Source organism: Uranotaenia lowii, chromosome 1 (genome assembly GCF_029784155.1).
Source record: "Uranotaenia lowii strain MFRU-FL chromosome 1, ASM2978415v1, whole genome shotgun sequence".
NCBI lineage: Eukaryota > Metazoa > Arthropoda > Insecta > Diptera > Culicidae > Uranotaenia > Uranotaenia lowii.
The window spans coordinates 151785142-151797658 of NC_073691.1; the positions used below are offsets into that span (position 1 = coordinate 151785142).

Consider the following 12517-nt stretch of genomic DNA (forward strand, 5'->3'; position numbering starts at 1 on the left):
TAATGTTCCAAAAAAAAAAATGTGAATAAACCCGAGCAAAATCCGGTCATTTTTACAATAGCCGGACATCCGGGCCGGACCGGACTTTTCTCAAATATTATATTGAAAAATCGCATAATCTGGAAAACTTTTATATAAGGGTTGTCTGTTCGTTGGTATCGATTATAATTGTAGCATGGTAGCACAAAAAATAAAGCAGGCTTTCGGATGATGCGATTATCAAAATTTCGAAAATCTTCGGCATAAATAGAAAAAAAATCTTCTAAAGATCGAAAATAAATCGATTTAATCGATTTTTCCAGGGCTGAAGAATCGATCCAAAAAATCGGTAATTTGAGTTTAAAAGATCGATCTCGCAAAGATCGATCCAAGATCGACCAATCCTAGTTTCGACATCTTTGTATCATTCAAGACTTTATATCACGGATTCAGTTGGCGGACGGACATTGAACAATTTATCCACTACAACTTTGCTCGATGTTTATTCTTGGGCTCGAATTCATGGAAATCGACTCAGTGTTCTACAGCGTGGGTGAGCTACCTTTTGAAAAAAAAAACGGGCTCAATTGAATTTAATTTTTTTTCGGCGGACCGTACTCAAAACAACACTTATTGAATTTTTTTAAAGCTTCATGGATACCTTTACACAAGTATCAATGTTCAATACAAATTTTTCAATTTATAAAAAAAAGTATAAAAAACGTTCCATTTTATTGTAATCTTTGGAGAGAAATATGAACACTGGTTTTTAATGCAATATGGACGATAACAGTAAAATTTATAAGCCATATCATTTAATCCTAGTCGTAGTTTTTATGGTAAATTTTGAATAGTTTTATTTTTTTCTATTTAATTTTAAAATTTCTCGCAAGCATTCCTTCTTCCAAACAGAAACATCATTTGCTTAGCTTTTTATCTATAAAAAACGAAAAATTTTCAAGGCCACTGCCCTTAAAAATTGAGCTTTTTTAAAGAAAAACACTTTTTTAATTAACCCTTCGTTTCATAAAGTAACAAATTTGCAACAATTAATTAATGCTGTTGTAAATTATGCAGAAATTCAAGTAGTCAACTTTTTTCTTCATGACAATCATCTTTCTAACTTCAAGATACCATTCAATTAAAAAAAAAAATGACTTTCCGAGTATATACAGTACCGTTCATAATTGTATAGAAATTGAAAGCACGCGCACTGTCACTTCGACTTTGAGCTTCCATAACTTTTTACTCTGATGATATTTTTTGATCAATTTTTTTTAGTTAGATAGATCAACTATCACACTATTAGAACAAAAAATTTGAGCTTTCTTGAGTTTGTGTGGCCTGAGAAACAGTAATTCTACGGAAATCGGTCTTTTTGGACTTTTCTCTTTCAAACTGCAATATCTATGAAACTACGCTACATTTTTTATTGAAATTTTGCGGAGTGATTGTTGAAATATAAAGTTAACATGTCTGAAGTTTTTGAAAAGTTTCATCGATGAGATCAAAAGTTACGCGAGGTGCAATATTTCAGGCATGAACTTTGAAATGCGATTTCTATAAAATTTTGGACGAATGTTTCCATAGGAAAATCAAATTCTCTGTTTAACAACCGGTAAATCTATTTCAACCGAAAAATCACGACAATATCGTGAGATTCTGATTCCAAAACACAAATGGATCATTTATTCCATTTTTTCTTTTCTCCATTGCTTTTGCCAGACATTTTTTGTCTGATTGGTGGAGGAAACGATATTGTTTTCATGAATCGTCCAAAATTCTATAGAAATCGCATTTTAAGGTTCATGCCTGAAATATTGCACCTCGTGTAACTTTTGATCTCATCGATAGAACTTCTCGAAAACTTCAGACATGCTAGCTTCATATTTCAACAATCACTCTGCAAAATTTCAATAAAAAATGTAGCGTAGTTTTAGAGATATTGCAGTTTGAATGAAAAAAGTCCAAAAAGTCCGATTTTCGTAGAATTACTGTTTCTCAGGCCACACAAACTCCAGAAAGCTCAAATTTTGTGATATAATAGTGTGATAGTTGATCTATCTAACGCAAAAAATTTGATCTAAAAATATCATCAGCGTAAAAAGTTACGGAAGCTCAAAGTCGAAGTGACAGTGCGCTTGTTTCCAATTTCTATACAATTATGAACGGTACTGTATGTAAAAACTAGACCAACTTCAATCTGAAAAATATGAAATGTTAAAATAGGCTTATTTTTCAGAACTTTGACCTAGTCCAATTCACACCGAGGAAAAAAAAATGACTGAAAAAAATATTTTCGCATTTCCAGTAATGCAATTAACACAATTAAATATAATTTGAAGATTTTTTTAAATTTTGATCTGATATAATGGCCTTTTATTAATTGTTGCAAATTTGCAACATCATGCTACGGTAGCACCTTTAGTTACGTATATGGGCTACAAAGTGTGTTTTCGAAAGTTTCATCGTTTAAACAGTGTATATGTTTCCCGATGAAATTATTATTATTTTAATGTTATATTATCATGTTATCGAGACATTTTTTAAAATAATGCAGATGCATTATCCTCTAACTGAACAAAATGGCTACTAACTGTAGAAATATGGGAAAAAACAGTAAAAATTCCTTTTGACTATATCATCAACCATTCGTATCATAAAGTTAAAAAATGGCATTAATTACGAAACCTCGTTAGAAATCCTGCATAAAAGTTAAAAAATTGTATTTCCAAAGGGTCACATATGTATGTATGTTGAATGTTGGTTATCCACCATGGGTGCACGAATTCACCGCAGTTTCTGCCTTAGTATGTTTTCAAATGTATTCTCAGATTATTTAGTTCGATAATATATTTCCAAAGGGTCACATTTAGAACAAATTTGTGACTTTTGAGTAGTTGAAGTATTTGTAGCGCTGTGTTTCTATGATTTTGAATATTATATTGTGATCCCCGGGAAAGATTTTCTAGGTTCGAAACAAATATTTTTGCATTTTTAGTAAATTAATTATTATCATACTTTTTTCCATTCTAGAACATTGAATTTTGAAGAGCAAATGCATTACATGTTCTCAACATTATACAATGTAGTACCCTAGTTTGGAACATGAGTTCCATGCTTCAATTACTTTTTAACAACAGTATTTATGTTTACAGTATTAATGTTTTCAGAACGAATGTGATAAGGAAACGGTGCATGATGGTAAAATAGCAATAGCAAATAGCGTTCCGTAGTAATTCCGTTCACTTTTCTGAATGTGTACCATCGGAAAATCGTTTTCGATATTGAACGCTTAACGTTCCCCTTCCCTCTTCTAAATCAGAATCAAAGCTAGTTGAGTCACCGCAACTATTTAGGCTCCTTCCTTATGGATTAAATAGTGATCCACTCGGCAAAATGAAACTTATAAGTAAAATGCCTTAATAAATAAACCTATGATTAAAAAAAATCAACAAAAGTTATATGAGTGCATTTTGAAGGTATTTTATCTATCGGTTTTCTTTATTAAGGAATATTGAAAATATTGTTTTTTGTTTTTTTTTATTATTGGTGTTTCAATAAACAATGCAAATTGTTTCTTCAACAATTTGTATTCCCTGATTTTCAAGTAACTTGGTTCTTTGCAAATAAGTATACTATATACAACAATCACTTTTTTGTTATAAATGGATTTATAATTCGTTGTTGTCAGCCGAGAATGAACTTTTTTAAGATTGTTGTATATTGCGCTAAAGAACTATGATTACGAAGATCATAAAACCACATAAAATCTTTCACAAAAAATGAAGTTCCTGAAAAAGAACTGGAGATTTGTCGATCTAATTAATCTCAATAATGCATGTAAGCACATACTTAGGTAGGAACTGCGGTGAATCCGTGCACCCATGGTGGATAACCAGCATACATAGGTTCTACCCGTAGCTAAATGGTGTCCGGACACCACGTTTACGAAGTTTTTGAGCTAAAACTATGGTTAGTGCAAGAGTAAACATTTATATCTAGCTGTCTTGTGTGAGGAACAAAAAGGTATAACCATTTCATGTTGTTGCAAATTTGCAACAATTAATATTTTGGCTAAATACTCGAAATGTGTGAAAATTATATTTTTTCATTATTTTTCCCTTCATGTACTCATCATTTCGCACTATTGAGAATTTTTTCAAGAAAATATAAAAAATCATGAAATGAAGGGTTAAACCGGTGATACCATACTTGAATGTCTTTTGGAGCTGCACTACAGCGGTAAATAATAGAAGGACGTAGGACGTAATTAAAATTTTTGACAAAAGTTTCTTATCATGTGCATTAGGCTGATGTCAAGCTGAGGCACCAAGCAACTCAACACGTTCACCCGACAAACCAGCTCTCATTTGATCTCCATGGAAAAAGCGCAGACCCGTCATGCTGAGCGCATTGGAAAGCGCGACAAAGCTGATACCAGGGTGTTTTGTAGCGCGACAAGTAGGAAATCCAATGGGAATATTGTTTTTTCTCGTTTTAAAACAGTGATTTCGGGTTTTAACCGCAATAATTGTGATAATAAACTAAAAAATATCTGAGTTGACAAGAAAATTTTCACAAATTCTTGGTTCCCGCAAAAAAACAAGGAATTTTGTCGGTTCAAATTTCGGCATTCTTGCAATCCGAGCATGATCTGATAAGTTTTTGACGGTTCCCGAAAGAAAGGAGACGATTCAAGGCATTATCAGATGTAGAGAAGTGATAATTTGTAGGAAATTGAAAGCGACATGTCGCGCCAGCATGACATCCCAATGCGTTGCATTGCAATTCTTATTGGAACGTAGAACCCAAAGCGTTGCTTATCACCTCAGCTTGACATCAGCCTTAGAGTGCCCCAAATGACCCGACTTTTGAAAAAGTTATGCGCTGCAGGCTAAAATTGATCCTTGGCCTAGTACAAGATCTCATGCCAAATTTGGGCCAGATCGGATCACGGGAAGGGGTCGCGCAACGAGCCTGAAGTTTGTATGGGATTTCGAGACATTTTGTTCGGGAGAAACAGGAAAAAACAGTTTTTCATCAATAACTTTGGTTTCCGTCTGCCGATTTCTTTCAAAAACGGGTTTTCTTAAAGCCTAAATTATGAAAAATATTCCATCCCAAGACTGCATTTCGATAAGAGTTAAGATGAAAAAGTTATTAAGCTTCAAAAATGGGCTAACTTTTTTAACGGTGGTATTCAGCAGTGTTAATGAGGCGTCAATATGTTCGACCGCCTCGACTCATTAACAGTGATGAATACCATCCTTAAAAAAGTTAGCTCATTTTTGAAGCCTAATAACTTTCTAATCTTAACTCTAAATGAAAAGCTGTCTTGGGATGAAATATTTTTCATAGTTTAGGCTTTAAGAAAAACCATTTTCAAAAGAAATGATGAAAAACTGGTTTTTCATGTTTCTCCCGAACAAGATGTCTCGAAATCTCATACAAACTTCAGGCTCGTTGAGCGACCCGTTCCCGTGATCCGATCTGGCCCAAATTTGGCGTGAGATCTTGTACTAGGACTAGAAACAATTTAGGCCTGCAGCGCATAACATTTCACAGGTTTTGAATTTCCCATACAAATTTGGGGCAGTCTAATGTGCATGTTTCAATATTTTTTAGGGTTTAAATGATCGTTGGAGCCCTGATTTTCTCTACAAACGGTGAATAAAATATTTATTTTTATTTCTCATAAGATCCAGGGTGGCCACCCATCCGGGAAAAACGGGAAAAGCGGGAAAAAGACGGGATTTTAAATCCAACGGGAAAAAAGCGGGAAAAAGCCGGGATTTTTTTCGAGAAGTCGGGAATTTTTGGCTCAGTGGACGTTGTTTTTTGTTGCTGCGGTTTTGTTGTGCGATTTTCGTATCTCGATTTAGAAAATATTACCTAATGGAGGACTTGTTTTTTTCGTGTTGGAAAATTTAATTTAATCATAATGAACCTCAAAAGTTGCTTCAAGGCCGGACCCCGAAAATATAACACAACGATTAACAACCCCAATTTACTTCCGGGAGAATCCTGGAAGCAGCTCGGACCGCTGCCCAGAAATTTCAAAGGAGTTTTGCCTCGTTGTTTCAAGATCGGAAGTGGAAACACAGGTTCTTATACCCCATGATTGTCAGCATCCACTCGGGTTACAACAAAACATTGGTGAGCTCTTTCCATTTTATTTGTTTATTTGTAACCATTACATTTTTTATTCATCAATCCTATTTGTCAAGTAGGATTTCCCATCCAAACGAATAACCCTTCCCTTTCCTGTCTGAAACAGCATCTTTACCTGTAGGGTCGTATGAGTTCTCTGCACCTGAAAAGTTCGTTAAGCTGTTCAGACTATCCCTATATGATTACATTGACTTTGCCAAAGTGTGCATTGCGGTACCACACTGATTCTCAATAACAACACTTGAAATGAGTATTGAATCCAGGTACTCATTTTGGCATCTTGTGTTGGGCTTGATTATAAGTTGTACCTCGTGTATCAGCTAATGCAAGATGTGTGTAGTCACCCTATGCTATGCTATGCTATGCTAAGTCGGGAATTTTTGGCTCAGTTGAAATCTGTTCAATGAAGTTTAGTCGAAATGGGTCGAAACAAGTAGAAATGGATTGACAATTGATCACCGATCGATTTCTACAGGTCGAATCGAATCCTCCTGCTGAACTGGATCGGTTTCGATTTGTTTGAACTTGCTTCATTGAACAATAAAAGGATGTTCCCGAAGAGCCAGATATCTAATCGAATAGAAATGGGAAAAAAAACTATTTGATTCCACACGGTATTGCTCTCTATTTTTTGAATGAAGTTTTCAATTTACTACAGAATTGCAGCGAGTTCGTATTCTGATTTGACGAAACGTTAAATAAAATTGTGCAGAAGCAACAAATATGTAGATATTAGTGTGCGCTTCTGGAATCAAAACACAAACCTAGTTGTAGCAAGGTATATTGGTTCTACATTCTTATTCGACGTGCTCGAATGACCTTCTAAATGACGTAAAACTATGTTTTTCGAAAAATCCTGATCTACTGAAACAAGTGATCCAGTATTCTATGGATGGTCCAGCAATAAATTGGAAAATGCTCAAGGAACTAACTAGTGAGGTTCTAGCCTGTTCAAAAACATTCCACTTAGAAGGGCAGATTATACTGCAGTAACGGGTACAACTATATTTCCGTTAAAATTTTGTGACGTTCGCTGAGTGGAAAATGAACGCGTCGCAGAACGTGCTGCCAAAATGCTACCGTACCTCAAACGGTTTGTCAACGAGGTAAAAAAAAACAAGAGCAGAAAAAGATTAAGGAAAACCATTAAAATTTTAAGCGAACTTTTCCATCGATTTCACGGTCGAAGGTATTTGACATTGTCACTAAAGCTGTAGATGATAATTTGCTGGGACCAAAAATGAGTTTTTTTTGTTACGGCCGCTTCGACTGTTGAGTTCTTTTTACACGAGTATCAGACAGAAGCACCGATGGTTCCGTTTCTCTTCGATGATTTAACCGGGCTTGTAAGAGATTGATGGAGAAAATTGTAAAGCCTGAACGCCTGAACTTAAAATCAAAAACATTTATTAGAATTGAACTCTCAGAAATAAATCTCGGGGGGTGACAGCTATAACGATAACAAAATCGTTAATCCAGTATGCCCGCAATTCTCACTCGAGATATGTCGAGTCCTTAAAAGCAAAAAAAAAAAACAAATGAAAAAAATCCTTAAAATGAAAGAAAATCTGAAAAAAACTATAGCGAAACGGAAGCGAAAGGCAGAAAGGGAGGCTAAGGAAGCAAAAAAATTGAAGGTGCTTTCCGACGCCCATAGAGAGGCAAGCTTAATGGACGAAAAATTAAAGCACTTAAAAATATATGAGATACAAATAAACTTGAAAAATGATAATCAAACATATTTTAATTAATAAACTCTTTTTCGAATCGAGTTATATAGTTTTAAAAATTGAAAAAAAAAATCCTGTTTATCAATCTAATGATTTTGAGGTTAATTGGTGAACATTACTGAAACAAACCATTTAAAGATCATTTACCTCTAAAAAAAGCTTAATCGATTTTCGTTTATATGGTTTCAAAAATGAATATTCGGATTTTTGTTTGGTTTTCTGTTGTATAAAAACGGGAATTTCGTGAGACCATGCGGGAAAAAAACGGGAAAAATGCGGGAAATAAAAATTTGATTTTGAGTGGCCACCCTGAAGATCATCATTGATATGTTGAGCAAGGTTACCGAAACCACAGAAAAATCCAACATTTTGCAGATTAATTCGCAAGTTTTGACAAAGTTACAGTTAACAATGACTGTCCGCCAACTGCATCATTGATATTAGTCACGAATGACATAAAGATGTTAAAACGACATCGAAATAAAAAAAACATTTTTTTAAAAAAATTATATTGGAACCACTGGAATAGGATTTCTAGAGCTGTTTATGAAAAACTTATAAGATTGGTAATGTGGGTTGCTAATTTGACTAACTTTATTGATATTTGATATGACTTTTAGATGACTTTTATATAAATAGCATCATAGATAACCATTACTGAACTTATAGATCAAATCACAATACAGACCACGTTCGTTTTGTCAACACGCTCGTAAATTTTATGTTGCCAAAATCGAACGGTTTTTAGTCACTTTTTTACTTCAAACTAATCAAAATTGATGTTAAACATCATATTAGCATAATTTTATTTTTAATTTGGCTCAATTATATTAGTTTTAAGCAGTAAAACGTGGAAAAATCATGTTTTTACTGTTTAAAACTAATATAATTAGGTCAAATTAAGAAAAGTTCATGCTAATATTACGTTTTACATTAATTTTTAATAATTTTAAATGAAAATAAAAAATAAAACCGTGTCCGAAAAAAAATCGTCTTTTTTGGATGTTGCCAAAACAAATGGTTTTGCTCGGATTTACACAACAGGGTTGCCAATATCGAACGATATTGTTTTTGTCAAGAGCTTCCAATTTTTGTTCGTTTTATAATTAAAAGAGTAAGAAAAAATTCGTCAAGATTCAAGATCAAGAGTTTTTCGCTTGCAATGTTTTGATTTTTTTGACAGTTTTTCCGTGCAATTCAATTTTGCTTGAAGCGAAAAAAAAACTTCACCACTAGATTTAGAAATGCCTGTGATCATCTGTAGCCTTCCGATTTTTCATAAGCTCTACCGACTCGCTTGTATGGATTTGGCATATCAAATAGGTTGAAAAAAAGTGGGCATAAAAAATCAATATTACCTATAATGTTTCCACATTTATGCCTTTGAAAAATTACAATAAATGCCCAAATCAATAGAAAAAAGGTTAACAAGCTGTACGATTGAAGAAAAAAAATGCAAATACAATTATTTGATGAATTGTATCCCAATGGAAAAGTCGGAAAAATCGAAAAATAATTTGTTTTGGGAAAAAGCTTTGCGGGTCGCATGCCGCGTTTTGCTCATCCCTGTTCTACAGTGTTCGACAATGCACTATCAACTGAGCACAAAACAATTTTTTTAGTGTAAATCGATCGGAATGAAGAGGCTTAACAATAAAACTTTGGGATAATTTTCGTTTCTATCGCTCGAGAGAAAAAAAAAAAGAAATGAAATACAGCTTAACTTGAGAAATCAATGTATACCAACACCTTACTTTTATTCAATGTTTAGTTAAATACCGTACCGGATGAGTTTTTCAATGAATGATCGACAAATTCATCGTCGCGAATAACAAAAATATGTTATGCTTCGCATAGGGAGACACCCAATAGCGACATTCTAAAAAAAAAACAAATTCCATAGAAAAATTTTAAATTAAAACCCACGTACCTTTTTCTCTTTTTAAAGTTCATAAAACGTAGGTACATTTGGACAAAAATTTTAGACTTCGCGTGAAATTCGAAAAAGTTGCAATTTGACACACCCTATTGTGTATATAGAGGTTCCAATTTAAGGTCAATGTAAAATGGAGAAAAGTTCCAGCAAAAGTTCAGGGTTGTCTGCCTTGGGGTCGTATAAGGTGGGTTTATTTTTCTAATCTAAAAATACTGTACACACGTCCATACAAACGTTATCAAATATTTAAACAATCCTCTTTGTCCTATATTATCCAAGGTATAACGCTAACATTCTTCTTGAAGGCTCCTACTAATAGCAATTTTCTACCTTCTCCGTCTTTTCTCCTCTCTAGTGGATTGCTGCAGTCTCGAGCAGGAGGAACTGTTCATCCGGAAGTTGCGGCAATGTTGCGTTTCCTTCGACTTCATGGACCCGCTGTCGGATCTCAAGGGCAAGGAAATCAAGCGGGCAGCACTGAACGATCTGTCGGCGTACATCACACATGGCCGCGGTGTGCTGACGGAGAATGTCTATCCAGAGATTATCAAAATGGTGAGTGACCTTTATCATCTTTTTCTGCGTCCCCATACAGAAGTGTCACCATCTGTGGCTACAAAATTGCACGAATGGTTGGTCGGTTGCCACAAAGATAGGACAATGACAGGCGGGAGGGTCGAAGCCGTTCATTGTTGAACTCGAACTGAGATTTTTACTCGCGAAAAAACGGTCTTTGTTTTGAATATTTAATGAAACCGGGAGTTTCGCGAAGCACTAACACAAATGGTGGTACTATTGCCTTGCTGTGGCGGGGGTGTTCTAGTTCAGTTGAAATCGGCGACTGGCGAACCATATTGGTATTTTATTCTGAATAGTTTAAAAACGATTCGTGGCGTTGTGCCGACGGCGTTATGGAGAAAACAGTAGTTGAGGAAGAAATCGATGGGCTGAACCCGGAGGAAGTGAGTGTGTTTCAAAAATAATCAAATCATATAGTTTCTTTCGACTCCGTTATTTGAACTGCTGAGAACCTATGTCCGCTTAGCTGCGGTGCTTATTTGTAATCATACATTTTTGAAGTGGATGAATATCAAGAAACAATTTAAGGATGTGAATTAAATTGTGAAAAAAATCTGTTGGAAAGTTTCAATTCAAATTCAGCAAACAAAACGAAACCTGCCTTGATAAAGATGTTATCTTTATCCGAAATCTATAGAAAAAAGATCAATTCTTAGAGATATCATGTGTTTTTATTTCAATGCCTTTCTGTAAAAAAAGTTAGGGACGTAAACTATTTTCTCACCAACAGAACTGTTCTCTGGACTCTCTAGAAAGGGGTCGATCGCTACGTTGAACGCGTTGAACTTTTCACGTTGTTAGTCGTTTCTTCGTATGAAAGACATTTTTTTTCTCTGAATGATTTTTGGCTTTCAGCCGATGATTCAGCCGATTCAGCTTGCCAGAAAGTCATTTGATAATAAAAATTTGTGCAGTAGTAAGACCACTTTCGGAACAATAAATGTTTCCCCAGAGCACCTCTGAACGTTTCTCTTAAGACCGGTGAGTGGTTCCCGAGCAGACTTTGATGCCTGAATCGATAGCAAACACTTACCAAAATGAGCTATCAATGCCAAAATGATAGCATAGTTTAGTATCGTATTTGTCCCGATAGCAAAACTAGGTTTCATTAAAGCATCAATGTCTCGAAAGTTGATACCTAACCAATACCTAAATAAAGCATTGATACCAAAATGAAAGCTTTTTTTGGTTTTGATTTTTCCAAGATAGCAAAACGAGGAATCATTAAGGCTTCATTTATTGTGAGAGAACGGGAGGTGAGATCAAAAGGATAGCATGATTTGGTATTCAATTTTCTGTGAAGAAAAATCAGATTTCATTAGGTGTTAAAAGTGGCATCGAACAATAAATTTGTACGCTACCGGCATAATGTGCACATTTCTGAGTGACGTCTGCACCAAAATGCTAACAGTTTTTGGAATTAATGTTCAGGCGATAACAAAAAAACGCATCATTAAGGTATCGAAACCTGTTTTTTTGAAAAGCAAAATGAAACGTAATTTAATTAGATCTACAGCAAAGTGATAGCACCATTTGGTGTTGTTTTTTCCTCACAAGAAAAGTTAGGTATCATTAAGGTTTCAATGATTTTCCATTCATAGCAGACTTAGACCAAAATGAGGTTCGAACAAGAAGCTGCCAGCTGTTTGAAGTTCTCTGATTAATGTTGAATATAGTCTGGTAGCAAAAGTATGTATGGTTAAGGTATCCTAAACTTTTAAAGAATTCCACCATCAGCCAAAAATATTAGCATAATTTGCATACAAAACTTAATCAAAATCTGCTGTTTTGACAATATATTACTAACGAATCATTGACCTGAATTTATATTTTCCAAAAAAAAAAATTATCATATTTAAAAAAAAAGCCGGCAAAGTATTAAAAACTCAAAACTATTTTGAAGTGATTATAACTAATACTTGTATTCTTTTTTATTTTGCTAACCTGAAAATAGGAAGGTTTTTTTGTTTTCACGATATTTTTTTACAAGTTTAATGAAACGATTTCATTACGTAAATGTCATTAATATTTCAAATTTTTATACAACACTTTGTTTTACACTCAGGGTCTGTTAATGGTAGGTATGTTTTTAAGTGAAAACCCATAAAATGCATTTAAT

The 12517-nt window shown here is 34.3% G+C and overlaps 1 protein-coding gene across 2 annotated transcripts in view; it reads left to right on the forward strand.

Annotated features, from left to right (window-relative positions):
• Window positions 1-12517, forward strand: part of LOC129740527 (serine/threonine-protein phosphatase 2A 56 kDa regulatory subunit epsilon isoform) — a 59017-nt gene that overhangs the window by 10348 nt on the left and 36152 nt on the right. For both annotated transcript variants that reach the window (XM_055732227.1, XM_055732226.1), the window contains exon 3: window positions 10175-10374. In XM_055732227.1, coding sequence (XP_055588202.1) covers window positions 10175-10374 — 200 coding nt within the window. The remainder of the gene's footprint in view (window positions 1-10174; window positions 10375-12517) is intronic.